Source organism: Coturnix japonica, chromosome 2, assembly GCF_054131305.1.
Source record: "Coturnix japonica strain WE chromosome 2, WE-NBRP24, whole genome shotgun sequence".
In the NCBI taxonomy this organism is placed as follows: domain Eukaryota; kingdom Metazoa; phylum Chordata; class Aves; order Galliformes; family Phasianidae; genus Coturnix; species Coturnix japonica.
The window spans coordinates 84,467,344-84,493,236 of record NC_140664.1 but is presented as its reverse complement, the minus strand read 5'-3'; the positions used below and the strand labels follow the sequence as shown (position 1 = coordinate 84,493,236).

At 39.8% G+C, this 25,893-nt stretch overlaps 1 protein-coding gene across 3 annotated transcripts in view; it reads right to left on the bottom strand.

Annotated features, from left to right (window-relative positions):
* Positions 1-923: 923 nt before the first annotated feature.
* The window catches only part of MYO10 (myosin X), a 144,587-nt gene continuing 119,617 nt past the window's right edge, over positions 924-25,893 (bottom strand). For all 3 annotated transcript variants that reach the window (XM_015854415.3, XM_085537835.1, XM_085537836.1), the window contains 20 exons: positions 25,272-25,378; positions 24,008-24,217; positions 23,671-23,710; positions 22,375-23,277; positions 21,451-21,574; positions 20,271-20,514; positions 18,381-18,476; positions 14,955-15,048; positions 14,165-14,220; positions 11,448-11,590; positions 10,817-11,011; positions 9,832-9,989; positions 8,976-9,099; positions 6,959-7,256; positions 6,214-6,421; positions 5,687-5,823; positions 4,643-4,763; positions 3,204-3,656; positions 2,631-2,822; positions 924-2,368 (listed from right to left, as the gene is read on the bottom strand). In XM_015854415.3, coding sequence (XP_015709901.2) covers positions 2,258-2,368; positions 2,631-2,822; positions 3,204-3,656; positions 4,643-4,763; positions 5,687-5,823; positions 6,214-6,421; positions 6,959-7,256; positions 8,976-9,099; positions 9,832-9,989; positions 10,817-11,011; positions 11,448-11,590; positions 14,165-14,220; positions 14,955-15,048; positions 18,381-18,476; positions 20,271-20,514; positions 21,451-21,574; positions 22,375-23,277; positions 23,671-23,710; positions 24,008-24,217; positions 25,272-25,378 — 4,014 coding nt within the window. In that variant the 3' untranslated portion in view covers positions 924-2,257. The remainder of the gene's footprint in view (positions 2,369-2,630; positions 2,823-3,203; positions 3,657-4,642; positions 4,764-5,686; positions 5,824-6,213; positions 6,422-6,958; positions 7,257-8,975; positions 9,100-9,831; positions 9,990-10,816; positions 11,012-11,447; positions 11,591-14,164; positions 14,221-14,954; positions 15,049-18,380; positions 18,477-20,270; positions 20,515-21,450; positions 21,575-22,374; positions 23,278-23,670; positions 23,711-24,007; positions 24,218-25,271; positions 25,379-25,893) is intronic.

Here is a 25,893-nt window from a genome sequence, read left to right as displayed (position 1 = left end):
CCTGAGTTGCTGTAAGGTCATCTTGCTACTCGGTAGCATGTCTGTTAGGTGTTTGTACTGGCACAAACCTGCATGTACCTGTTGCTAGAGCCGTATGTCTCAGAAATGTGGGGCTTGGCACATAGGTTTCTGATGCAACACTTCTTGGGTGTAGCAATTTCCTGTGTATAACTTGTGTAATTAAGATTATTAAGAATTCTGGCACCCTTACAAATGGAATGTATTTGTATTAGGAGGGAAAGTGCTTCTTAGACTGAAGCCTTAGGACATGAGTGGGATTGAGGCACAGCCAGCTTCAAGGCGTTGGGATACTGGTGTGCTAATAGGCTGATGCATGACTGCATTTCCTTTTCAGCTGCCACTTCATCCTGCCATTTACCTTTGTGGATGCTGAGGCTTGACTGAACGGCTTCTGGTGTCCCCCTCCCCCTTTTTATTATATAAACAAACGAACATAAAAACATCCATTAATAATATTGTTCTGGCAGGAACTTATCAGAGCATGTTCATAAACAACACTTGGACAAAACTAAACCCTCTTGCTGTGTTGTCTGTAATCTATATTTTCTGTTACTCTAAGGCTGCCTTGCTAAGAGCAGCAAGCCCTGTAGCTTCCACATGTTATGTGCCCATACTGTAGGTTGCTAATAAAAACCATCTATCTAGCTTACATTGTAGGCATGTAAATAGCAAAAACTTTTCTTGCATATTGCCTGTGGAGTGGGACTGCTCCGTAATCCTTGTTTTTGTGTAACTGACACATATCTTGATCAAGGAGGTCGTTTTGAGCAGATGGGAACTCCTCAGCAGAGCAGAAATGTGTATCTTTGCAAAGTAAGTACGTATAGAGTCACACTGTGTCCTTGGCTTGGCAAAGTTAAGGGTTTGCTGCAAATCCAATGCGGTACAGAGTGGAAACAAAAGACAATGCATACATTTTCTTTATTGCTGGACTTGTTTGTTTTTGAGTAAGTAGGCATAATTCCTTAAAGGCTGAGTTTTTTTAATAACAGTACATTTTCTCAGGTTTCTTTTTTTTTTTCTTTTTTCTTTTCTCTGAATTAAAAGATACCTTTGATCAAAGTTTTGCCTTATATTACAGTATTTCTGTACAAAAATAGAAGTCCAAAATCAGCGTACTATCAGCTGATATTCCCCAATATATTTACAGGGTACTGTCAAGAACCTTCATTAGGCAACCAGGTAGAACAGAGAACTCTATATTAAAGCAGTTGCGTTGCACAACATTGCATTCTCTACTCAACTCTGAATGGCTCTGACATTTGAGAGTCCAGCCATGATTATAAGAGAGCAATGCCTTTAAAAGAAACTATTAAAAACTTAAGCTGAGGTTATGGAGTACTGGAACTGATAACTGTATTTCTGTATTAGGGTAGTCTATAAATATTCTCAGCTACATCTCTATAATACAGCAGATACAGAGCGCAGACTTCTGCTACTTATATGGTAATACATATTTGCAATAGTAAAATCAATGTAAGAAAAATTTGGATTTTACCTGTTAATAAAACTGCTTATAAAGTAACCATACAATTGTAACAACTATAATTCTGAACTATTAAAATGTACAGAAAGACTGTTTACACCATTGCACATACTTATTCCCTTTACTCTGAAAGACTTAGGAAATACAGAATAAAATTAGTCATATTTACCAACAGCTCAAATAGGCATGTGCAACGTGCACACCAGTGGAGGCAAGGGGAAACAAAATGTTGGCATCGTTCAGGAAGGCTGCCAGCAGCTCTCCAAAAAAATATACCTTGCTCTTCTTCCCTCCCTCTTCCCACATATATGCAGACCAGTAAGTTAGTGCAGAATGGATGAATACAACTTTGTTTTCAGTGTTCTGGAAGGGCAAAAAAATTCCCCTTGATTTTTTTAATCAGCAATTTTAGGTCAATAAAAGGCAGGTTTAATGTCATAAGGCACTTATTACTGCTTGTGTTGCAGTGGATCAAGTCTTAAGGCATCCGTTACATCAACTGAAGGTAATACTGTGTTGGAAAGCTTTCAACGGGCCAGCAGTTCCAGTGTGTGGAACTGACAGTGACTATTTCAGCTGATTTTTCCCTCCTCACCCTGTGGTCTTTCTAAAAAGAAGGCTGGAAGGTATTTTCCTTGGAAATTCTAGTACTTGGTTAGCTTGTCTACAGACATGATGAGTATCACTAGGTCATCTTGAGGGCAAGCAGCAATATGTTCTGTTCAGGGCACAGCAGAACTGGTTTTGTTTTCACCTGGAGCTGCCCTGACTTCCATGGCTACTCACTGATCGAGAGGTGCTGTAACGTTTTTTCACAATCATACTGATGTAAGCTTTCATCAGCTTTGCAATGTCAACCACCTGCCAAAAGAAAAGAACATTGAGTCCTGAGTGAGGCAACCCTACACCAACAATATCAAACTGTTGAGCTTTCAACAGTCTTTTGCTGTTAAATAGAAACGCTCACTATTTCTATCCATCTCATTATGTCTCTTCCTTTTAGCTTTACAGGGATCCCTAAAAAACCTGGTAATGTTTGCAGCACATTCTTTAGTTACAAAGTAGTCTGACTATCAGAATAGGAAGATTAGAGCAGTAAAAGAAAATGCCTTCTTGCTCTTACCTCGCTAGTCTCAAAAAGCAACTCTCTCTCATCCACCACGATCTTGTAGGTGTTGGCAAGAGGTGCACCGAAGGACAAGATATGTTCATACTGAAACACTTCCAGAGGCCTTCCTTCCCCACGTTTGTAGACAGAAACTGCATCAGCACTGACTCCAAGCCACAACTCTTGTGGGAATCCCCCTTCTTTGCACTAGAGGAAAGAATTTAAAAGTGAAGGTAACAGAGGGAGCCATTCTGCACTTACTGTTAAAGTTCTTGTCTATATATGTTTTGGGGAAAAAAAATACGGTGTATTGCTAGTCCATCTTTGAATGCAGTGTTCTATGCTTCTCCTAAGCTTGCACCTAACCTATACAGCCTCTGTCCCATAAAATACTCACCTGTTTTATGGTAAGTAGTGGATTTAAATGGCTACAATGCATGCTAGCTGGACTATGCTTTTAATACGTAACATTTGATTATATCAGCTGTCTGAGCATTGTGATACAGTCTTTATGTTTTCAAAACTGTAATGAAATCAGAAACCATACAGTATAAGCTGTATTTTGAGAGTTCAAAAGGTTTTACTCACCTCTACATCAAACAGTGTTGACCCATAGCCAGGCCATTCCTTAATCAAGGCCATATACTTTGCCATAGCCTGCTCCTGGTTCATCCTCTGCAGCTTTTTCCATTTGTCAATAATACTAGTCCTGGAAGCTGAGATTTCCTCTTTGACCCACATGTCTAACATCTGATCCTCCTCAACCTTCTGTTTGCTGATGGAGCCACTGCGAAAACTCCTCCGCAGAGTTCCTTCAAGAAAGCTGGCTCGTTTCTTCTCAGCCTTCTCTGTTGCAGTGAATGTTTTGGTAGACTGCGTAATCCGAGACTTCAACTTCTGCAAGGGATAGACTTCCTCCAGGTCTGGTATGGTGGTATGCAGAGTGTAATCTCCCTGAAGGTACTGGAGACGCAAAGCTGCAAGGACCTGGAGAGTTTCTTCAGGAGCAGGATAGTGTCCTCTAATCACTGCTTCGTGAGCCTAATGAGGGGAACAGATATAGCTTTTCATGCACAAAGTCTCTAAAAAGACTGAGAGAGAAACAGGATGTAGACTATGTGCAAAGCAAACCCTGGATCTGAAATGAATAATCCATCACATCAATCGGGTGTGGTAAATTCTCATGCCAAATTTGTTCAGCTGGGTTTAACAGATGAACTGCAAGGCAACTGATGATCTTGCTCAAGGGGAATTTGCAGTTACTATCACAGCTCTTTGAAAACCCAATTGTGTAAGAACAGCTGGATTACTAAAAAGGAAAAGAATGTGTAAAGGGGAGAAAATCAGGATCAAAATGCTTATCTGGAATGTCATCTATGTACCTATACATTAGGAAGAAATGGGTATCCAGTTTTACTTACTTGCATTTAACAATCTGACTGTGAAACAGATGTTTCCAGCCAAACGAGAAAAGCCCTACCACAACTTTGTAATAAACATGACTGAGGGAAAACAGTACATTTCTAAATTAATAATAAAATTAATAAAATATGTATGTTATTGCAGTCTGTAGCATAAGGACTGTGATGCACAGGATGGCCTCAAGTATCATGAATATCCAACCCCCCTGCCACAGGCAGGGCCACCAACCTCCCCATGTTGGTGGAGACCAGGCTGCCCAGGATCCCATCCAACCTGGCCCTGATGGAGCATCCACAGCCTCTGTGGGCAGCCTGTTCCAGCACCTCACCACTCTCATAGTAAAACTTCCCCATGACATCCAACCTAAATCTTCCCTCTGAATTCCCTCTGTGATTCTGAACCAAGACTCAAATCCTGGATCTTTGCACAACCAATTTAATCTTTTGGAAATTCAAGGTGGATCAGTTACGTCACCATAATCTGATGCTGCTTGAGAAACACATTGAGTTAAACAAGACGCTCAGCCAGAACATTCTCTGTGGTGACTCCATCTCTTGCTTCTTCATTCTCTTAAAAGTACCTCAAAATAGAACCTATCTCCTTACCTGCTCAAACATGAAGGCAAATTCAACGCTGTCTTTTGGGACATTTTCTGTGTCCAGGAAGCAGTAGAGTTTGAAGTAGAATTTCCAGTGCATCTCCCCAGTTTCAGCGGTGGCAGCAAGCCTACTCATGTGTGTGGAAAAGGAAAGAGAGATCAGATCTTTCTAATCAAACTCCTTTCTAAACTGACACCTGAACAATCTAAGCACTAGCTGAATTTTACTTTCTCACCCCTAGAATCAATCTGGTATTGTTAACAACAGTTACTTCTTTTCAGCAGTATACCTCACTCCTGGGATCCGGAGATCTATTTATCTATATATATTTGGAGACTAAGGAATCCCCTATTAAGGAATTACAAATGTTGATTCAGTTCTCAGTTAACTGCCTCTAACACAAATTCTTTTAACTCTCTTCTATTTGTGACTCAGCCAACTGTTGATAAAAGCAACATTCTTAAGTTCTGTTAAAAATGTGATTGCTCATTAGCCAATCCTTTCCCGCCCCCCAGTTACTGTATAGGTAAAGGAAGCTGACTGCCATGCACATAGTGTAAGGGATGACAAACAGGCCTGTACCACATTTTCTTACTGCAACACTATAGTAGTTTAAATAGCACTGGTAAGAAAACTGTTATGATCCATCCTGTGGTGACTTCCATTTGAAGTCTGCACTGGTACTCAGAATGGCAATGACTGCCTGGAGTTTAGTTCCCCCAAAATTGAGACAGCTGCAATTTTAGTAATGGTAGAAAATTTTGTGGTATTGGAAAGGAAAATGTGGAAATAATAAGGAGAACCATTATTCTATTGGTGTCAAGATTGAGGAAAATCAAACTCAAGTAAATCAGAAGCTCATTAATCTGTAAAAAACACAAAACAAACCAAAACAGAAATAAAGATGCTTTTGTTCCACAAATAGGCATGTGTGTAATTCAGCTGTGTCATCACAAACAAGCAAGGAAAGAGAGAATTCAGCATTACTGTCGCTGTAAATGTATTAACTGCAACTTATTAGAACAGTGAGAGAAAAGGAAGCACACTCACTTTTCAAACTTCGCCAAGACATCAGCCACAATGGTTCTGCTCTCAATTGCTTTATCAGTAGTTCCATTGTATTCAAACAAAGCAAACATATTTCTGCTGTCCTCCATGGCCAAACCACGAATTAACTTTTCAACCACCTAATGAAAAACAGCATGGAAAGGTGGTACCGCAGAGGCAAGACAAACAAATAGGAGAAAATTCAGAGTTCAGTTTTCCATTAAGCTAAAAATGCTCCTCAGATATTCTCACTATCACAATTACTAGTTGCCAAATTCCAATTCAACTTTTATCCTAAGTAAGGATGATTACTTTAGAGCATGTATGTGCTATCACCTGGCCAGATATAACCACTGTATTTCTACAACTGAGATACAGCAGTCCACCTTCAGCAAGCAATATGGCTCTGTGCCCTCGCAACTGGTGGAGACACCCCCAGTGCTTCTGAAGTTTACTGCTGCTACTGGCTGGAACTGTCATGTAAAGAGAAACTGGTTGTGTGCCACAGCTGTTCTGTCACCTCTTCTCACCTCTCCAGCTGTAGTGTGCGAGTTGATTGTAATCTTACAGGAGCCACCACCATGGCAATAAACTGTAGATGTCATTTCCTGTCTGCTGATCAAAGCTTCTATTTCATCCCGTGACGGCACAAACTCTCTGCATTTGGTTTTCTTCAGAGACTCGTAAGTAAAAAGTGCATATTTCTCCATTTCAGTTCCTGGAAACTGGTCACGAACTCTGCAAGACAAAGATTGCTGTGAGCTGCCAGACTGTGACATAGAAAACTTAATTACTCGAGAACTGCTGAAACTGACAAAATACCCCTATATTCTGTATGCTGTTTAGTTGACACACTCAAAGGTTCATCTCACTGTCAAGCAAAGTGTTCTAATGTGGTTTACACTGTGGGAAAACGTACATGGTCATTTGGTTCTACAAACCTAATGCAAAGCAAAAACTCAACTGCCTTTGTATCAGTAACTGCAGGAACATAGTAAAGGCTCAGATCTGACAGCAAGATCATAGTAATTATCCCGTTGTAATCAACGCCCCTTTTGTCAGTAACATGAATGTAAAGCGACTGACATATTCCAGTGATCTTACTTTGTTTGAAAGGTATGTTTAGAACTGAAGGTTTTTACAGGTATTTATAAAATAATTACATTTAGCAAAGTGATTTACAGAGTCCATGCTCTAGCAGAAATACACACATGACTTGAAATCACTGAGAACAGTTTTTTGCTGATAAACTTCCTGTAGTTGAAAGCTCCTCACCTTTTGAGATGGAACTTGAGATATTTGAGGATGCTGCGACTTGGCAGAAATGTGCAACTCATGCAGGTGAGTATTTGCCAGCTATACAGGTTCCCCATGCTTCCAGGGTTAGGCACTTTATTGGTCTGCTTGATGAGCTGACAGTAGAGCTCATCTCGAAGAGGTCGTAAATCATGTCCTGTTTGGAGAATACCTTGAATTATAGGGATGGGGTCAGACATAGACTCCAGCTGCTGTAAAGAGTTAAATATCTTGATTGCTTCATCTTGCAAAGTTGTGTATCCTTTGTCTTTCAGCACTACAAACAAAAAATGGGGAGAACAGTGTTTAGACTGAGAAATGAAAGAGCACTCAAAATCAGCATGGGAATTGTTCAGTGATATTCCACGGCCCTTATTATGCAGGATGTTTTCCATTTCAAATGCATGGTGCCAACTCATTCTATGAGCTGTTCTGCTACTGAGATTTGTTCTGAATTGCATGAACTACCATTTCGAAACTTCTGACAATTTAGCTTAAAATATATAACTTGCTTCATCAGACTGTTGGTTTTCTATGGAGAAACTTCCCTCCAGAGCAATCCACACTGCTGAGAGTGCACTGCTTTGTCACTGTCACAAGAAAGTGATAAGCTAATTAGATTGTAAGTGAGGTAAAGCATAAGGAAAGCGACAAAGATTCACAACACCATTTTTGTCTACTGCAGTAGAAGTTGAATTAAATCCAAACAATTCTAATAAAACAAGATCTCTGCTGTGAAACTGCAACTTTCTTTTCATGTGCTGGAAAAGATAGCGACTGGTTCTTGTACTGCAGATTATTCAGCACGGGCTCACAACTTTCAAAACATACTTAAAATCACCGTGCAGTACTTGGGTTTAAGGGGTGGAAGAGATCACTCTGATGTCTGAATCAATTAGGCCTACTGGACATCAAAGCACAGAACTGTACAGACATATCTTACAAGTATTAAGCTTCTAACCAGCCACTATACTGTTACGGAAAGTAAACAGAACTCATCTGTAAGTCAAGGCACCAACTGAGCATCAGTCTATCTGTGGAACTCCATTTACAAAATGGAAGACTTTGGAAAGACTTCTACCTCAGAGGAAGCTTGCCTACTCTGTCCATGGGGAATAGAGAACAACCGTGCTGTGCTTGTGCATAGGACTAGCAGCTAGAGTGACAAGAACAGAACAGTGCCTTGCCACTGGACAAGAGGAAGAAGGGAAAAAGAAGGGAAAAGCTTCTAAGGTTTTAATACTCCTTGTCATTTGAGCAGCAAGATATCATTTGAGTTATCAGGAAGTACCTTAGCTTTTAATCAGTTGTCAACCTCCCACCCACCTCCCAGAGACGAAGCTTCTGATCTGAGTCAGACCTTGTTTAATACACAATTGCAACATAAGTAAATACACTTAAGGTCATTAAATTCATAATTATCAATAGCTGTGAACAACTCATTTAAAACAGTCTTCTAAGTTAGTGACTGAACAATGGATATTTAAAGACATGGTTACACTTGTTTCAGGAGTAAACAAACCACTGCTTTTTCAAATCATTTTCACTCACATCTTTTGTCACATAAGTAACACTTCCCACCACAGCTGATGAGCCTTACACTTGTTCTGAATTGAAAGCTGAGCAATTCCCTTCACAGGGTATGAAACAATGAAGATTTGACAGGGATTTGAGGAGACTGAATGAACTGGGCTTAGTTCTGTATTTCAGTGCCAGGCTTTCAAACTGTCTTCTCAGTTGCAAAGGTGAGAATAACAAATCAGCATTACGGCAGCAACAGCAATCCTCCTTTTTGTAACACCCCTCTAGGAGCACCACAAGCCCATGGTTCTGTGCTAGATAAACTGCTGTTCTCTACCTTCTGTAAGAGAACGTGGAAACCTTTTTTTCATTGGAAAATATATTTTGCCTACCATTATTGTAATATAGTCACAGATTGAAAATTCACATCCTACAGTTCATCTTTCATAAGGAAAAGTATGACTGAAAAACTTACAGTTTAGATTGATGTCCCCGTATGGCAGCGGCAGTAATGGCGAGTGCAGTGGATGATGAGTATAACGGAGAATGGGGTTTCTCTTATAGATCTGCTCAACCACATCAGCGTTCAGGCAGTTCTCCTATTGAGGTAAGAAAAGAAGGCGTTTGGGTCCAGCATTAACAGTGATGCAGTGCTTTGTGCCTTTAGGCTCTCTGTGAAAAGATTAGTTATCTGTGTAACCAGTGTTTGCTGGTAGTAATTCAGCTGTGGCTGCTGCGGCACTCTGTAGGCTATGGATGCTCACTGTCTCCTAACCTCAGTACTTGCAAAAGCTTACTTTATCTATGCAATTAAAAACTAACCACTGTAGAAGCTGCAAGAGAGAAAACGAAAGCTTCATGGAGTTTCTGGAAGTGCATTTTCATTTTATAGTTGTCTTAGTCCAGTATCTCATGACTGGAGTGATATCAAGATTTCAGTCATCACTTTTTATTTATAATTATTTTATACAGCAAAACTGATTGGCCTTTTCAATTGTAATCTACAAGAACTGTCATAAACCAGGCAGTCTAGAAAAACAGCTGTTGTAAACCTGATACACTCATTCTGACATCTAAATACTGTTCTTTCTTAGCCCAGGTCTGACAAATGTGTAACCACCATCTTCTGTCAGTCCTGAACTTCCACATATTTCTACTGCTCTGAAGAACAGCCTTCACAGACCTGAAATTTAGACCTGATAGTTTCTCTCCACAGGGGGAGACTCTCACTAAGGGAAAAGTTTAACACTTTTCTGCTTTATTATCACATCTTGAAAAGCAACAAGAAAAAAAGAGATGTCTTTTCCCCACCCACACCCGTTCATTCCTACCTTAATATCCTGAATTAGTTGCTGAGTCGGGGTATCAATTGGCGCTTTTGTGTCTATCACATTCTGGATGGCACTTGACCAGCGGGTTGCTTCATTAAGTAATTTGGTATAGAGGCGGTAGCAATGTTTGCGTCCATATACAGTTACATTCCAGTAGCCTAGGACAACAATACGAAATATTAATCAAAACTACCACAACTTCTACCTGAAAACAGGTGTAGTCCCATTGGACACCGAGTGCTGGATTGTGTTGGTAGCTTTTCAGAGACAAAGAACTTGTAAGTAAGTCATTAATTTCATACAAATGAAATGGCAACTATGACAAGAAGAGCATTTCAAAACCAGTTGCCTCTCTGTATCATTCTATAGGCTTTTTAAAATTTATTTATTTATTTATTTATTTGTTTGTTTGTTTGTTTGTTTTTATGAAGCAGATTCAATTAAAAAAAATCCATTTCATCTTTCACTAGCAAAATCCTCTTTGAAGTGTCGGTGACCCCAGTGAGATTACATAGGGCTGTCAGCAGTCGCTTCTCATTTGCAAACAGCCACGTCTGAGCTGAAAACCAGTTCTGAAAATGCACTGGGGAGCTGACTTGGGTGTAGCACATAGGTTCGCACATCCTTTCGCTTGCTCCACCAATATTCCTCAGCATACAGCACAATGTATGAGGAGAGTGCTCCCCATTTGCCTTTCTCCAAGTATCTGATGTGTAAGCGTAAGAGTTCAAGCTAACATAGCAACAGTGCTTGTCTGTGATAACCTGAATGTTGGTGAGTGCATCTTTTTACTGCTGTGTACATTATAACTTTGGTGTTTTGCCCATTAAGTCCTTGTAAAATCCCTCAGTGACTCAGGAACTTGATTATTCAAACTGCAACTGTAATAATCCACTGAAAATGTTCTTGGACAGGGTTTGTTGCATTACAAGGTAGGTAGGACAGAAGGTAACAAAGCACATCTCAAACCAGAGCATACAATTACCCGTCTCTTTGAAGATTTTTTCATCAGGTGGGACCACTGAACAGAGGCTGTTTAGGACCAGCGTACCCAATTTCAAGGCATTTTTTTCAGAGCTCTTGTAGTAGTCCAAAGAATTGTGTGTCAAAACAAACCAGCGCTTCTTTAGTTTTAACGAAGACATCTTTGGGTTGTTTTTTACTTCCTTGTGCAGCCATCCTGTGAAAAATACAATTAAAAGGAAAACAAAGTCGGATAAAATCAAGTTGCTAAAAGTTAGCTGCATACTTTTAACAATGAAAGCATGATATGAATTGTTTAGCTAGTATATTAAACGACTTTGAGTAGGATTATCAGATGGTTGCATGACGAAAACACTGTATTATATCCACATGAAAATGTTTCAACTTTGGCATACAACAGAATAATTCTTTTGTTGACTCACAAAACTGATTTTGTTCTCATTACAGTGATTTCTTACTTGGATCATCAAGAGTACAACTTCAGCTGCATTAATTTGTGAGTATAGTCCCCCGTGCAAAGATGAGGCTCCAGAACTACCATGCTGTGCTTGCATACTACAAAGACCATACAGGGGGAACAATCTCCTTTTTGGTTAATGGCTTTTGTGGACTTCATTCAACTTGGTTCTTACCCCTCACAATGAATTCTTGTCCTTCCACTCTCGTGTCCCCCTTTGACCTCTGCAGCAGAGTTATCCAGTGATGCATCTCTTCAGGTGTGTCAGCATTACAGTGAAGGACACGATTAGCGGTAATGATCACAAAGGAGTTGGGTCTATGAAAATAAACAAAGATCAGTAACACCTTTACAGTCAATACACTGTTTAACCCACTTGCTGTCAGCATAAACACCACTTATCCTGTACAGATAAACACTGTCCATCTCTGTAACATTTATTTCAACACCACTATGGCTAAAAATATCATGCATTTAAAAAGACACAATTACTTCAGATTCACACCAAAGTGCCATGGCAGAAGAGTTTAAATTAAATTGCAACTTGTCATATCTCAAATCCAGTGTGAGAAAACCCCCAGTCTTTAATCAGCTTTTGATCATAATCAGAACTTTATTTCAGGGTCAGATTTATTTAGAGTATCTGCTTCAGTAGTTCCATTAGCCAAAACCAACTGCAGTTTATAAAGCTCTATAGTGAAACAGCATGTGTACACGGACTCCTTTATTTTTAATGCAGTGCAACCCAATTTGCAGACAGTACAATCTATTTTTAATGAGAGTTTGGCTTTTATTCAATCCTACACAGGATTCAGTGAAGCATGAAGAACTAGCCCGAGCAAAGTGTGCTGATGGCTCTCTGGATTAGAGGGGCAGGTTTTTCAGCCTACAAACACTCACTTTAACCCTTTACCAGCATTTCTTTTCATCACCGAATCACAGAGTTCGGAAGAGACCTTTGGATGTCACTTGGTCCAACTCCTCTGCTCAGGCAGGGACACCCAGAGCAGGTTGCCCAGAACCACATCCATCAACTTCCTAAGAGCTGGATCATATGTAGAAAATGGGAATGATGCAGCCTGGGCTGCCCTATGCACAAGAAAAGCATAAATCTTTATTTATTGTCCTGGTGAGATGGTAATTGGGTAGATTTTAGAACCAATTAGGACTGTTTGTGGGATTGGTTCATGTAAGTACGATGGCACTGTCCAAAACCAATGTGCTTTTTAAAGGCCAGGTGAAGGTCAGTATAAAGTAAATAAAATAATTAGGAGGTAAAACTAGAATACTGGTTGAAGAGAGATTATAATAAATCAAGTAATGTGAAATGCGTGTAAATAAGTTATAACGATGCAAATAGAGAAAACTAGAAAGAAGGAATATCTTTGAATACTTTAGTAGTATTTAATATTTAATATACTTTAATAAAGCCAGAGAAAACGTGTTGTCTGTGGGTAGCACTCAGCAGTGTGACAGAAGCGGGTAAGGAGAGACCAGAACTTAATGTTTTGGTTACGGTCACTTTGGTGCTGCAGTGCTAAATTATTCACAAGTGGTGGATGAGGAAACACACAGAGATGTGAACTGCACAGAGTAATTGTGCTGATCCTAGAGGAGGAGTCAGCTTTAGTCTGAGCTACGAGAAGCACACTTTAGAAGGCTGCTTAATGTGATTCCAAAAGAGATGCAATAGCATGAGACATGAAAAATGATAGAGCTAAGGTATAAACTAAAGTAGATCAAGCTATCAAATGAGATTACAACCAACGGGAGCCAACCTTCCAGGCTCTTCCTTTTGGAAAAATGAAAGAAGCCCCATTTTGGGGCTTCTTTCTGAATACAGATTCAAGAGCTCCTTGCTCAGATCCTTTTTTTACTCATTTGCAATGAGAGGACTGGAATGAAATGTTACAGTGCAAATAATATACTTCATAGCCAGTAATCCTGTAACCCAAGCCACACTGTGAACTCAGATTACTTTTTATCTCTACCCTGTTGCTAGTTTGAGAACTAAGAATGCCCTGGTTGTTCTTTTTCAGTCTGTTTGTTTTCTAGTGCTGCATTACCTTGCTTGTTACAGAAGAGAATTTTATTCTAGGAAATTGTTCTCATCCATGTAGAATATAGCATTCTTGCAAAGGAAGGCGAACTGTAAGATGTTAAAAAGAATTTTCTGCCTACCTCACTGCTATTGTTTAGTCTGGAGAAGAGGAGGCTCAGGGGAGACCTCATTGCACTCTACAGCCTCCTGAAGGGAGGTTGTGATGAGGAGGGGCTTGGCCTCTTCTCCCAGGCAACAAACAGGACCCGAGGAGATGGTCGCAAGTTGTACCAGAGGAGGTTTAGATTAGACATAAGGAAAAACTTTTTCTCTCAGAGAGTGGTCAGGCATTGGAATGGCTGCCCAGGGAGGTGGTGGAGTCACTGTCCCTGGCAGTGTTCAAGAGGTGTCTGGATGAGGAGCTACAAGATATGGTTTAGTGGCTGTGGTAGTAATGGGAGGATGTGAGGATGGCTGGACTGGATGGTCCTGTAGGTCCTTTCCAACTTTGTGATTCTATGACTGGAATCAAAATCAATTTTGTTTTTCAGTTGTGTTACTTGCGTTAACTGAATGAAATACTGAATCCTCTGCTTTTGGACCACCTTGGTAGAAAAACTGCTGAACATATGAAGCAATGCCAGTGAAGTAAGTGAAGCCCCCACAAAAACACCATTCTTACCTTTCCTGTTTCAACACAGTTTGATACTATCAAAAGGTAGACAATAATGAATCATTTTAATTCATGGTTGTTCAGCAGAATATATAGACCAGAGTATAAAGCACCTGATTTTGACTAGAGAAAGGAGAAGAAGAAAGGAAGGAACTAGGCATGATTCTGACTTACTTACCTATCTGGATTGTCAGCGGCACAGACAGAATCAATTAGTCCTACATCGAGTGTACCCTATAAACAAATATCCAAGCAGAAAAGAAGGAAGACATTTACTATTACATTACTCACAGCACTTTACTCAAAGACATGTGAAAGAAACAGCAGCCTTGATCAAGCAAAATGAGCTGCAGATTTGGGCATCAGTTTCTCCTAACTGTTTAAGTGAAGGGAAGACTTGAAGACTCAGACTGAATAAAAGATTATCTCCAGTTAAGCCAGAGGCAGCTCAGAAACTGCTCTTCCTCTTCTACGTTTCCAAATCTGCCTGAAGTTTTGTCCTAAAAGTGCCACGCAATATCAATGGCATCCTTCTACAGAAGTTTTATTTCTTTTGCCTGAGAGTAGAGTCCAAATTTATTACCTAAATCATGAATTTGTAAAGAATGACAAATGCAGGACCAAAGTAATCTCACATTTCTTTACCCTTTGTTTTTAATTTGATCATTAACTGTATCTTTACAAGGCTTCAAACTCAACTGTACACTGTGATGTGGCAAATAACTGGACCATAGATAAAAAAGAAACCAATGCTCATTTGTCATTGAGGTGAATGACAGGAATGGGGAGGGAAATCAGCCTCTCCTGTTGTACAGGTACAGGGCCTGTGACATGGAGCCTCTAGCCGGTGTCCCGGCTATCACTGCATTTAAGGAAATGCAGGTGGTGACTCTCAGGAGCTGCAGCCACCAGTGTCCCTTGCTTTCTGAAAATATTTGCTCTGTAAAGTTCTTCAGATGTTGACTTACCACAGCATTTTGTGGATTTGCCTGTTCATCGTGCATCTCCCGGATCTCTTGCTCAGTGGATGCATGGACTTGACTCAGAACACTAAACCACTGGCTGTGGAGAGAAAGGCAGCAGTGTAAGAACCACATCCCTTGTGCACAAGCCTTTTGTCACCTTTGTTCTGCAGAGATCAAGCAGGTTCTGCTGGTTTTTAAAATTGCTTAAGATTCCTTTTGTCAATATGCACACAAGCACAGCAAATCTTTATGTCAGTTCGGGTACTACTGGATACCAACAAGCCCCTCCAGATTTCCCATTCAAATTCACGTTGTACCCTTCCTCCCGAAGACAAGTACCCTGTATAAGATGTGGCATTTCTAGAAAACTGGCACTGAGTACACTGAAACATCTGAGTGTTAAGAAAGTGTTAGTAACACATTCTACATATTTCATCTGGGAAAGAAAACCCAACCACTGCCAGCTACATACAAAGCCTTCCATGGAAAATCCAACCTTCAGATTATAAATTCGGCTACACTGATAGCGTGACAACTTGCACAATAGTTACAGCAATACCTCTGCAACAGCCAAGAGGACAGCGTGTCCCACCGCAGTTCAGAGAGGGAAAAGAATAGAAACCCCAAGAACCACCTCTACAGTTTTTTGTTCCCAATGGAGCATTGGAAAATCCAGCAGCTGGAAGAACCCATGCGGTTGAACCAGAGCCAATTTGCACCGCTCCAGTAGCCTTATATTTCCACAAGAGGAAAACTGGGAGAGAGGTTTCCACTACTCTGGCCTCGGTGCTGAGCAGCAGTTGCAGAGGGATTTAATTCCAACCACACCTTCTGCTTCTGGGAAATCTCTACCATTCTGGCATTTGCATACGATAAAGCTCAACTGCTCTAAGCAATTCCACTGAAAGAAATTTGAGGGCAGAGCTTGACTTGTTCAGCAGGTTCCTGAATGCCATTGTTTGAGATATGAATTTGCCATTCTAATGAAAATTACCTGAGGCTGAGTTTTCAAAGGACTGAAAAGTCCAACCTTTAAAACTAAGACCTCACTTCTGTGCTCAGGGTTCACCACCACCAGGTTGACAGAACAAATGCAAAACTAATGGGTTTAAATGTAAAACTATCTGCCATTCTTTGTAGTCAAAGAGTTATGCCTATGAAACTGAAAAGCTGCCTCCTTAGCTCCAGAATTCAGAAGCCAACTGCTTTCTATTATGTAGACATCTGAACTGCTAAAATTGCTTGACAAAATCTGTGTAGCCTGTCAAAAGGTACCACTGTTGCCATTATCATCCCAAGTCCTTTCCAACAGGTTATGTTTTCATTAGGAACAACACAAGGTACAAAGAAAAAGGAAGATTCGGAGTGCCTGACCATAAGAGAAAAGATGATAATGTTTTTAGTTTTGATTCATTTGTTAAGACTTGAAGATACACATAGAAAGGTTGTGTTTTATTACGTGAGAGACAAGGACACTGAAGACCCCCTCAAAAAGAGGAGAAGTTGTCTGAAGAGAAAGAACTACCAGTCAAATAAACTAAAAACTCATCCACCTGAAGATTCCCACAGATTAAATTCAGCTTTTCCTTTAGGCTCAGGAACTGCAAGTGTATTTAAATGTCAGTCTTCAAGTAAATGACAAAAAGGCTTTCATAGCACTGCATGCACAGTTAGTAATAATTTATTATCCAATTTTCAAGAACAGTTCTTAGGTTTCCTAATGTCACTGTGTAATCTTTGTCTAAGCAATGAAAAATAAATCTATCACAGCACTTGGCAAAAAGACAAAGGCAGATTTTACTGTCCTTTTACACTCTTCCTCCCTTGGGACATCCCTTGGCTTTCAGTTGAGTAGTAGAACTACTCAGGACAAAGAGGAGGGTTTTGAAACAGTGGCTACCCCCTGAAACATTACTTCTCAACTACGCCATGATCATGACTGATAAGTAATTCCTTTTTGGGAGGGACTCAGGTTTTTTCTTTTCCTTTCACGTGAACAAAAAGCTCCCTCTGATAATCATCTAACCCACGTGCAAAATAGTTTTTTTCAATAGCAGATCCAGAACTAACACAGCCCAATTTACTTCATTTTTAACACTGCCAAATGTTAACAAGGCTTTGAGTTGAGCCCATCTGGAAATCCTTGCACATCTCCCACATTAAAGTTTTCTAAGATCAATGAGAAAAAAAGAAAACACGGACCACATTGCTAAAACATAATTTAATCTAGCTGGTGTGTTATGTGTACTATACACAAAAATAGGGTGTAGTGTCTCCTCCTCCACACTTAGGAAAAGAAGAGATTCATGACAACAGACACAAGTCTTCATTCTGGCAATTCTTTACTGATCCCTACAGAGCATTTACTGGAGAATGTACACGTGTATAATAGATGAGACTTTAGCTAATCTTTCCCTTTAAAACTTACTCGCATCACACAAGAATCATAATGAGTGCTGAATTACTGTTCTAAGTGTGGTTTAAAGGCTGCTGAAAAATGAACCAATGACTGCCTTGTAAGCACTGCTGAATTTTTATTCAGGGCAATACGATACATGAAGGTATTCTAATTAAAAAATAAATAAATACAAAGCAACTTTCAAGGCTTCAAGAACAAAACTAGCTCAAGTAATGTTGGCAAAGGCATCCTGTGCTCAGCCCTTCGGGCAGCAACACAGTGGGTAATAAGATTTGATTACTAAGTTAACTTTATTCAAACGTTTGATTTTATAGGCAAGCATATTATTATCTCAAAACAAATAGTGTGGGGACTATTTTATTTTACTTTATTTATTTATTAGATATACACTAGAACTGATCTGACAAGTTAAGCTTGCTCCTCAACTAGCAGCCCTCCCCTACTATTTGATACGGTAGCAGCAAAAGTAAGATCCCTTTTTGAATTGGTAGAAAGGCCTACACTGTGGCATGCTCCTCTTGTTCACGAAAATGCATTCATCCTAAAATCTAATGATTCCACTGCAACTTTTATCTGAAAAATACTTAGGCTTTGCTTAGGTAAACAGATCTCAACTCTAAATGGTACCTTATTTCAGGCAACTGAGAGGAATCTTAAATATTGATTTAATCTACGCAGCTAAATGCAGTAAAATAATGCAAAAGAAAATCATTAAAAGCCAGTTACTGCTTCTCTTCTCTACATACAAATTGTATTTCCTAAACTGTCTTAAAACAGAGAAAGCATGAGGCCAAGTTCTAGGGAAATTTTCACTGAGTCTGACTCACTGAGTCGGTAATATTCTGCTGTGAGATTTTCTTATATCAGCAGACCTTTGGAAAAAGTGTTCAATGCAATGTGTTTAACACAGCCTGGCTATTTGGAGGTAGCAGGCTAATAAGGTGATAAGCATAAGTCAGAATGGCATGGAGGCTAAAAAGAAGAACAAAAAAGCCTGTTGATTTCCATACCTTGCATCCTCGGGAGACTCAGCAATCAAGTGATAGGTCCTATCACCCATTATTAGATCAATTCCATTTTCTTTGCCCGTATTATCAACAATCTCTCTGAAAAGAAGAAAATGACAAGGTTGCATGTCAGACACTGCCAGCGCACTTTGGAAATGCTACTGTGCTGAGAGACTCACAGTCATTGGAAATAACAGCAATCAGAATTGTTGCATCTGATTAATTTGAGAAATCAGGCAGCATTTATACAGCAAACTATAACTGCTATGTTTTATGCCTATCTTCAAATAATCAAGATCTTATGAGTGTCATTATACAAAGTTGGCTACTCAGTTGCTGTAACCCAAACTAAAGAAAAAGCATTGGCAAACCAGGCAAAAATAACTGAATTCAGATGATGTTTGGAGTGGTTAAGGGAAAGCTCTCAAGGATTAAGAAATGCTGTTTTTCTGTATTGTTTTCCTTACTTTATCTTACTTCCTTTCTCTAACAGTGCCCAACGACTTCCTTGTTGTGTATTTTAAGTGAAGCAGCCTAATATTTATAAAATTGGACTGGGATGGCCAGTGCGGAATGGTGAAATATATCTCACGTGGTATGAAAGGGATATACCCAGTGAGGATTAGAGCTACATTGAAAAACCACTGCTTATTTCTCCTAACACACATAACTCTTGAAATACAAGTGCCCTTTCTTCCAGCTGTTTTATCTATAAATCATGGATTCAATTTTCAGTTCAAGTTAGGCTCAACAACAGTTATCTGACTATTTTAAAGGAATGCTCAGATAAGAGCTTCCCCAGGAAGCAGTTGATGAACTGATGCAATGCCAACAAAATTTGGTTTAAACACATTAGAAAAAGGAGTAAATACACATCATGGCAGATGGGACAGAAACAAATTCAGTTTCAACCAAAAACAATAGCGGTAGAAAATTCACTCTCTATTCGGAGTTACTTGAGAGCCAGCAGCGCATTAGTTTTACAAGAGCAACTCAGGATGCTCGCTGAAACTACCTGCGCTGTCCTGCCTGAATCAGGCTCAACCAAGACTTCCAAATAAAAGATTAAACCACGCTTCCGATTTATTTCAAGTCCTCTGTTAAACAAACAAAGTAAAACACACAGCTGCAGTTTACAAGACGCTGAGTGGAATCAAGTGTTACAGCTGGTTCTATTTTGCTCTGCCAAGGAGGAAAGCTTACGTATCTTTACACAGAAACAAGACTATCAAACATCAGTAAGCTCTAATTCTTAAATTAGATCCACTGAGTCATAAAACATGCTGACCATTTAAAAGTAAAAATACTATCCCTTAAAAAATGGATGCATGCTGTATACACCGCAGAATTTTAAGGCACGAGATTGTCAGCATGACAGAAATTGTTAAGTTCGATTTAGCAATTCTACATTTTTGAAATGCATTTATGCATCTTGAAGACCTTTACGTACCCTAATTATTTGAAACATGTAAAAAAATCATGAATGTATACCAAACATACAGCTTTGACCCATGCTAACTTAAATATATATTCATTGCCTATTAATTCCACACTCTCCATTTGTGTTTGCCTCCAGCTACAGACTTGGCAATGTGCCCTGAATTGCCTTGGGAATCGTTACAGACTAAGTAGGGCTTCTAGTCTGGGAGAAGGCACAGATGAGATCACTACAGCAGCAGCTTTCTGAAGCGCTTGGCGTTGGCTTAACTGCAGCACTCTGTGGACTTAAAAGAGAGCCAAGTAAGGACAACACTTGCTTTCAAGATCTTCATCAAACACACTCATGCTTCCATTTGTACAATTTGAAAGCAGAGCACTCAAGTGTATTCCCAGATAACTCCCAAGAAGTGTTTAGTAGGATAACATTTAGCATATAAACATAGGTAAACCTACTTTGCCATTCGGACATCAATAGAACCCTTTAGCTTTTCTTCACTGTCATTTTCGAAGTACATCAACCTGGACTGCCTGAGAACAAACCATCGTTTCTTCCAGTTCCTTCTGGAAAGAGTAGATGATCCACCCCCCTTTTTGTGAAGCCAACCCTGCTTAAGAGCTTCCTGCTTGGAGCGAAACCACAGGAAGGTCTCATCTTTCAGGACACACCAGCGTCGTTTCCATGTGTTTATTAAGCCACCTGGCAAAAAGGGATAGATGTGGGTTCATACATGGTTAAGACAAACGATTACATTATAAAACAGAAGCTGTGACCAAAACAACACTAGGAGATGCTGCCCAACAGTGCTGAAGCTGAAATGAGTCTCTGCTGCAAGACACAAAATGAAAGATCTAATTTTTATATACCCTTAAAGCTACTATATGGTTGGTAATCGAAAGGCTCTTAAAAAAACCCTCAACCAAACCAGTATATTCTTGTCATTCCTTATTGCTATCTATGTCAGAGGGTAAAAACCATGCCACTGATGACAGCATCCATTACTTTTCACATCAGCGTACCCATGCACCTGTTCATCCCTGTTCCTACTCCAACAAACTAAGTTATGCTAGTGATTGGTATGATACGGGATTCCACCTCGATCATAACTTTGTATTGATCATTAGAAGTTCAGTCCAAGAATCCTAACCAGAGAACTCGTGAGTATGTTCTTTTGTAGTTTCTTACGTCCCTTTACTATGCATAAAATGCCTTCTGTTCTTTCGGAACCCAAATGAAAGTTGACTGAAATCAGTAAAACTGGTTTGCAGCAGAGAACACTGTCCATGGTACAAGGTTTTGATAGCAGGATTAAGCTTTCTTCAAAATTTGTTACAGTTTGTCTTTGCAAGCTATTTTGCTATGTTTATATTGGATATTGCATTGTTTACGAGCTGGCAAAGATATAAAATGAAAAAGAGGCAGCCAAAAATTTTCAGTGTTTCTTTGCAGAGAGGAAAAACATCGCCAGATGTAAGGTACTGCAAGGAACCTCATCTGAGAGCAGCGTTCTCCAGACTTTTCCATCAGCCTTCCAAAATTCGGAAAATAGCTGAAGTCTACAGGAATTAATGTGCAAGGTTTATTAAATATTTCTGATTAGTTTGTATGCTTAACAAATTCTTGTTCACCCAGTACCTTTCATGTACAGAAAGCTGTGAAAGTAAGGCAGGCTAACACAGCTATAGACGGAATCCCTCCGGTAGGAAAGTTCATCATCTGTATCAAACCTGGAGTCAAAATCTTCTTCACTGTCTTCAAACTATGAGAGGAAGGAACAAGGGTAAAATGATTTCTCAGAAAACAGCTTAGAGAAAACAGGTTTAGAAGTCTTCAGCTAAAACGTTTTATGATGTATTGAATGGACACAATTTCTTTGGCTTTCATTACCTCAGATGTAGTAGGTATTTTAGTGCTAACATCTTCCTTTTAAAGAAGTCAGCGTTGCTGAAATAAGTTTTCGCTTTCCCAGACACATGGTTTCACTGACGTATTTTGTGAGTGGTGGAAGAAATCGTATTCTTCCAAAAATATTCATGAGAGTAAACTGTCAATTCAGTAGACAGCACTGAAAAAAGAGCCCTTCAATTAACTGCTTCAGTAATTCTACTATTTTCCGCCATCTGAAATTTACTCTTAATCTCAAATACATCTGACATCCCAGAGATTTCTGCAAGCAGTATACTCAACACTATTCTGACTTGCATGCAGAACTGAACCTGCCTTTTCCACAATCAGTTTCCCGCGATGCTACACAATCCTCCCACTGCAAATGGGCACGAATACCCAAATGTTGCTTATGGGTTGCATCCATGGCCATGCACTGAGTTCCTCATAAAATAATGTGCAGTTCTGCATTAAACCAGACAGAACCATACCCTTGTCTACCATACCCTTGAATTGCAACCAACACTTAACTATGCCCATATGCAGTGTAAATAAGTTGAATTTTACAATATAAGCATTTCTAAGAACAGCCACGGTGACTGCATGGTTGTATGATAGAAAAAGAAACCAGAAAGCATAAATCAATTATTAGGTAATACAAGGAATGATACTTACAGAAGACTGAGCTCCTTCAGAACTAAACCTGTATGCTCCAGAGCTATTGTATGTCCCCACTGAACACCGATAATCCGGTGACCACTGGCTACTGTGCGAATTAGAGAAGGTCACACTGCTACCAGAAGTAATAGCACCATCTTCGTAATCGTCTTGATCGTAATCATAGTCTCCATCTGGAGAAATAAGTTCCACAGAGTCTGGTGGTCTACATGATACATTTTCTGGCATGCAGTATGTAGATTCACCACTTGAAGAGTTGTGGAGACTGACTGTATCATGGGTAGGAGGTATAAGCATGGTGTCGCTAGCAGCAGGAATTGTTGGCACCACAGTATCATTCATATATGGATCCTCTTCTGAGGAATCATCGCTTGTTCTGATGCCACTGGTCCTCTGATCAGAATGGCCGTGCTCACTTGGATTGGGTGAATCCTTAAATGCATCATCATCAGCTTCAAAGCCCTCATCTACCTCCTCCTCAGGATATGGCTGGCTGAAGTTAAAATTGGGCTTTTCACTGCAGGCATTTCCAGTTTGTTCAGTGAGCTCAGCAGGATATCCACTGCCCACAGAGAGCGACCTCTCAATGTTTCGGACACATTCATCGATCTCAGCAAAGTTCAGAGATTCCAGGAACTCCTGGGCTGCTCGACAAGCTTCATCCTCAAGCCGCCTGAGTTCCTCGTCTCGGAGTTGCTGCAGCCTCTGTAACGAAGCCTCGGTCAAAGACAGCTCCTGCTGCTTCTTCACACGCTGCAGATCTTCAATTTCTTTTTCCAAACGCAAGATTTCTTCTACCTGTCTGCTTTCTTTCTGCCTCTCTACCTCTTGCTTCAGCTCCACTTCCTTCTGGGCTTTCTGAATGGCAGCCAGTTCCTGTTTCTTTCTCTCCTCTTCAGCCTACATTCAAAATAGAAGAAAATATAATACTGTCTCCTCAAAGCAAGACTATTTTGTAGTTCTTAAGCACTATACTCTGATCATGCTGTTCATTTAAAAGAACCCTTGTTCCTACATCGGAAAGAAAACAGAAGAAAAAGAAAACTGATTGCATTTACTCAGAGATACTGAAAAGCTCAAGAACATGCAGAAAGTTCTGTCTTGGCCAGAAATTCAATGAAGCATGAGGTGAAAGAAATTCCCATGCAAACAACTGTATCAAGTTTCCTTTGGTTTTATCTGCCAACTCAAAGTTCTGTTCAAATCCACAAATGTCTTTTATTTTTTTTTAATGGTTGGGTTGAGATACTCAAATAAACAGGATGGCTGCAAAGTATTAAGAATACCATTTACCTGCTGAGCAAGACGCTCTGCTTCTTGCCTTTGTCTTTCCCTAAAAGTGAGGGAAGAAAACAGTTAGAAAATCAAGCTCAACATATGATAATCAAATACCTGTGCTAGGACAATAGCTCAGTTTTCAGTCATCTGCCACAAAAAGAAGACAGCCAAAAATAAGGTCACCAAGGACATGTTTGTGAGTATGTAAATACCACAGTCATTTATGCTTCTTTTTTTTTTTTAATCAGAAGAAGCAAAGAATTCTGAATTCGCTTGGCTTTACCTGCAAGAAAGTCTGTTCAGAGTAAAACTTAATATGGAATGGAGTGTGACACAAGGGAGCGTACTGCACCTTTCTTCTTCCTCTTTTCTTCTTTCTTCCTCTTGTCTCCTCTTCTCCTCCAGTCTTTCCCTGAAAACACGTCGAGCAAGCTGGCCTCGCCGCTGCTTCTGAAGAACTATGGCTGCCTTCTTCAGGCAAAGGAACCTTCTCCTACTTGAGAATGCTCTGTAGTTCTTCTGTATCACAACCACGTAGTATAGAACCTTTCTATACCTCTTTCTGAAGAGAAAAAAAAAAACGGGGGGGGGGGGGGGAGGGGACAAAAAACATTACAAAATAATGTAAATTTATAAGGAAGCAAAGGATTAACAAGCAGTTGTGAGAAGTCCTACCATAGCGACCTGCAATAATGAGGCACAGTAGCATAGCAGTTTATTTTTTCTGTCTCTGTGGTGGTTTCTCCATTCTAATTCACATTCCCTTCCCCAGGAAAGGAAAGAGATTCCCTCATTTCCATGACAGAGCAATCTGTATTTTCATAAAGGAAATGCACACTACCTGTCTTACATGTTCTTGTGCCCTTGACAAGAAAATGCTACCAAGTACAGCTCGTACATGTGTGTATGCATGCAGAGAAAATACTCACAGCTATCTATCCAACATCTCTGAAAAGAAAGATTATGCACGGGTAGCTCTGTCATTAAAAATGAATATAGTTTTTGAGTAACACATTAGTCAGACTATAAGGAGAAGACTGCATTATGCAAACAAGTTTCCTCAAACTGTCCTCAGCTGATTTGTAGAAAAAGCAGAGAAATGAACAGATGGGATGAGAAACTCCACCTAATACATAATGCAAGAGGCTGAGTAAACAAATGAAACATTAATCACTTACCTGATGCTCAGTTCTTAAAGAACCAAACCGACTAGTTCTATTTGCTCTCTCTTATCATGAAAAAGCAAAGATAAACATCCATAATTTGGGGGCAGCCCCATTAGGTAGGTACCATCCTGCTAGATTTTCTACCGCTTACTTCATGCCAAGATACCATTACAAGGATGGCTGACCTCCACTCTTCCCTACTGTCCTATTCATTACCTCGAAACAACTCTAACTCCGCTTTTTTTTTTTTTTTTTTTTTCTTTTTTCTTTTTTTTTTTTTAATTCATGTGTCTGCTAAGGATATCAGGTGTTATGTTCCAAAGCCACTTAGAGGATTTTGATGCCTGGTTCCTATGAAAAGTGAAAAATTGCATCCATGGGATTTTACTACCTGACAAGCACCCACTTGTCCAAAAGCTTTTTTACTGACATTCCCATCCGGTCACTTACCGGGCTGCGTAACCTAAGATGTGTGCTCGGATAATCATTGCTGCTTTGGTGACTTCCACCTCTCGCTGTTTCTCTAACTTGTGTTCCAAGGACTCCCGGAGAAAAACCTACACAAGTCAAATTCTGTCTTAAAATGCAGATAGTTAGATACAGATATTTAAAGGACATAGACACAGGACAGCCATGGTCACAGAGCCTTTCTGAGCAGTAAGCCTGAACTTTTGAATTCAGAGTGAAGCATGTCATTTCCTTAACAGAAAACATAATTATTTTAAAGGAAAATACCTGCAGATGATCTTCTGACTTTGGATTTAAGCAGGAAAAGATTGAGTATGCTAAATATAATTGATAGATTCATTACCAGGTGTTGCCATCAAAGAGTAACATGGGCCAAAAAGCTGTTGGATTTAGTACAAACATCCTGATTTCATAGAATCATAGCATGGCAGAGGCTGGAGGAGACCTCCTGGGCCCGTGCAGTCCAAGCCCTGCTCCAGCAAGGACACCCAGAGCAGGATAGTTGGGGAACAGAAAGATTGTCCTGGGAATTCAGCTGTTTTACATTACAAATAGAGCTTCCGTAATCATCAAATGTCACCAGTATAAACCAGCAGAAGTACAC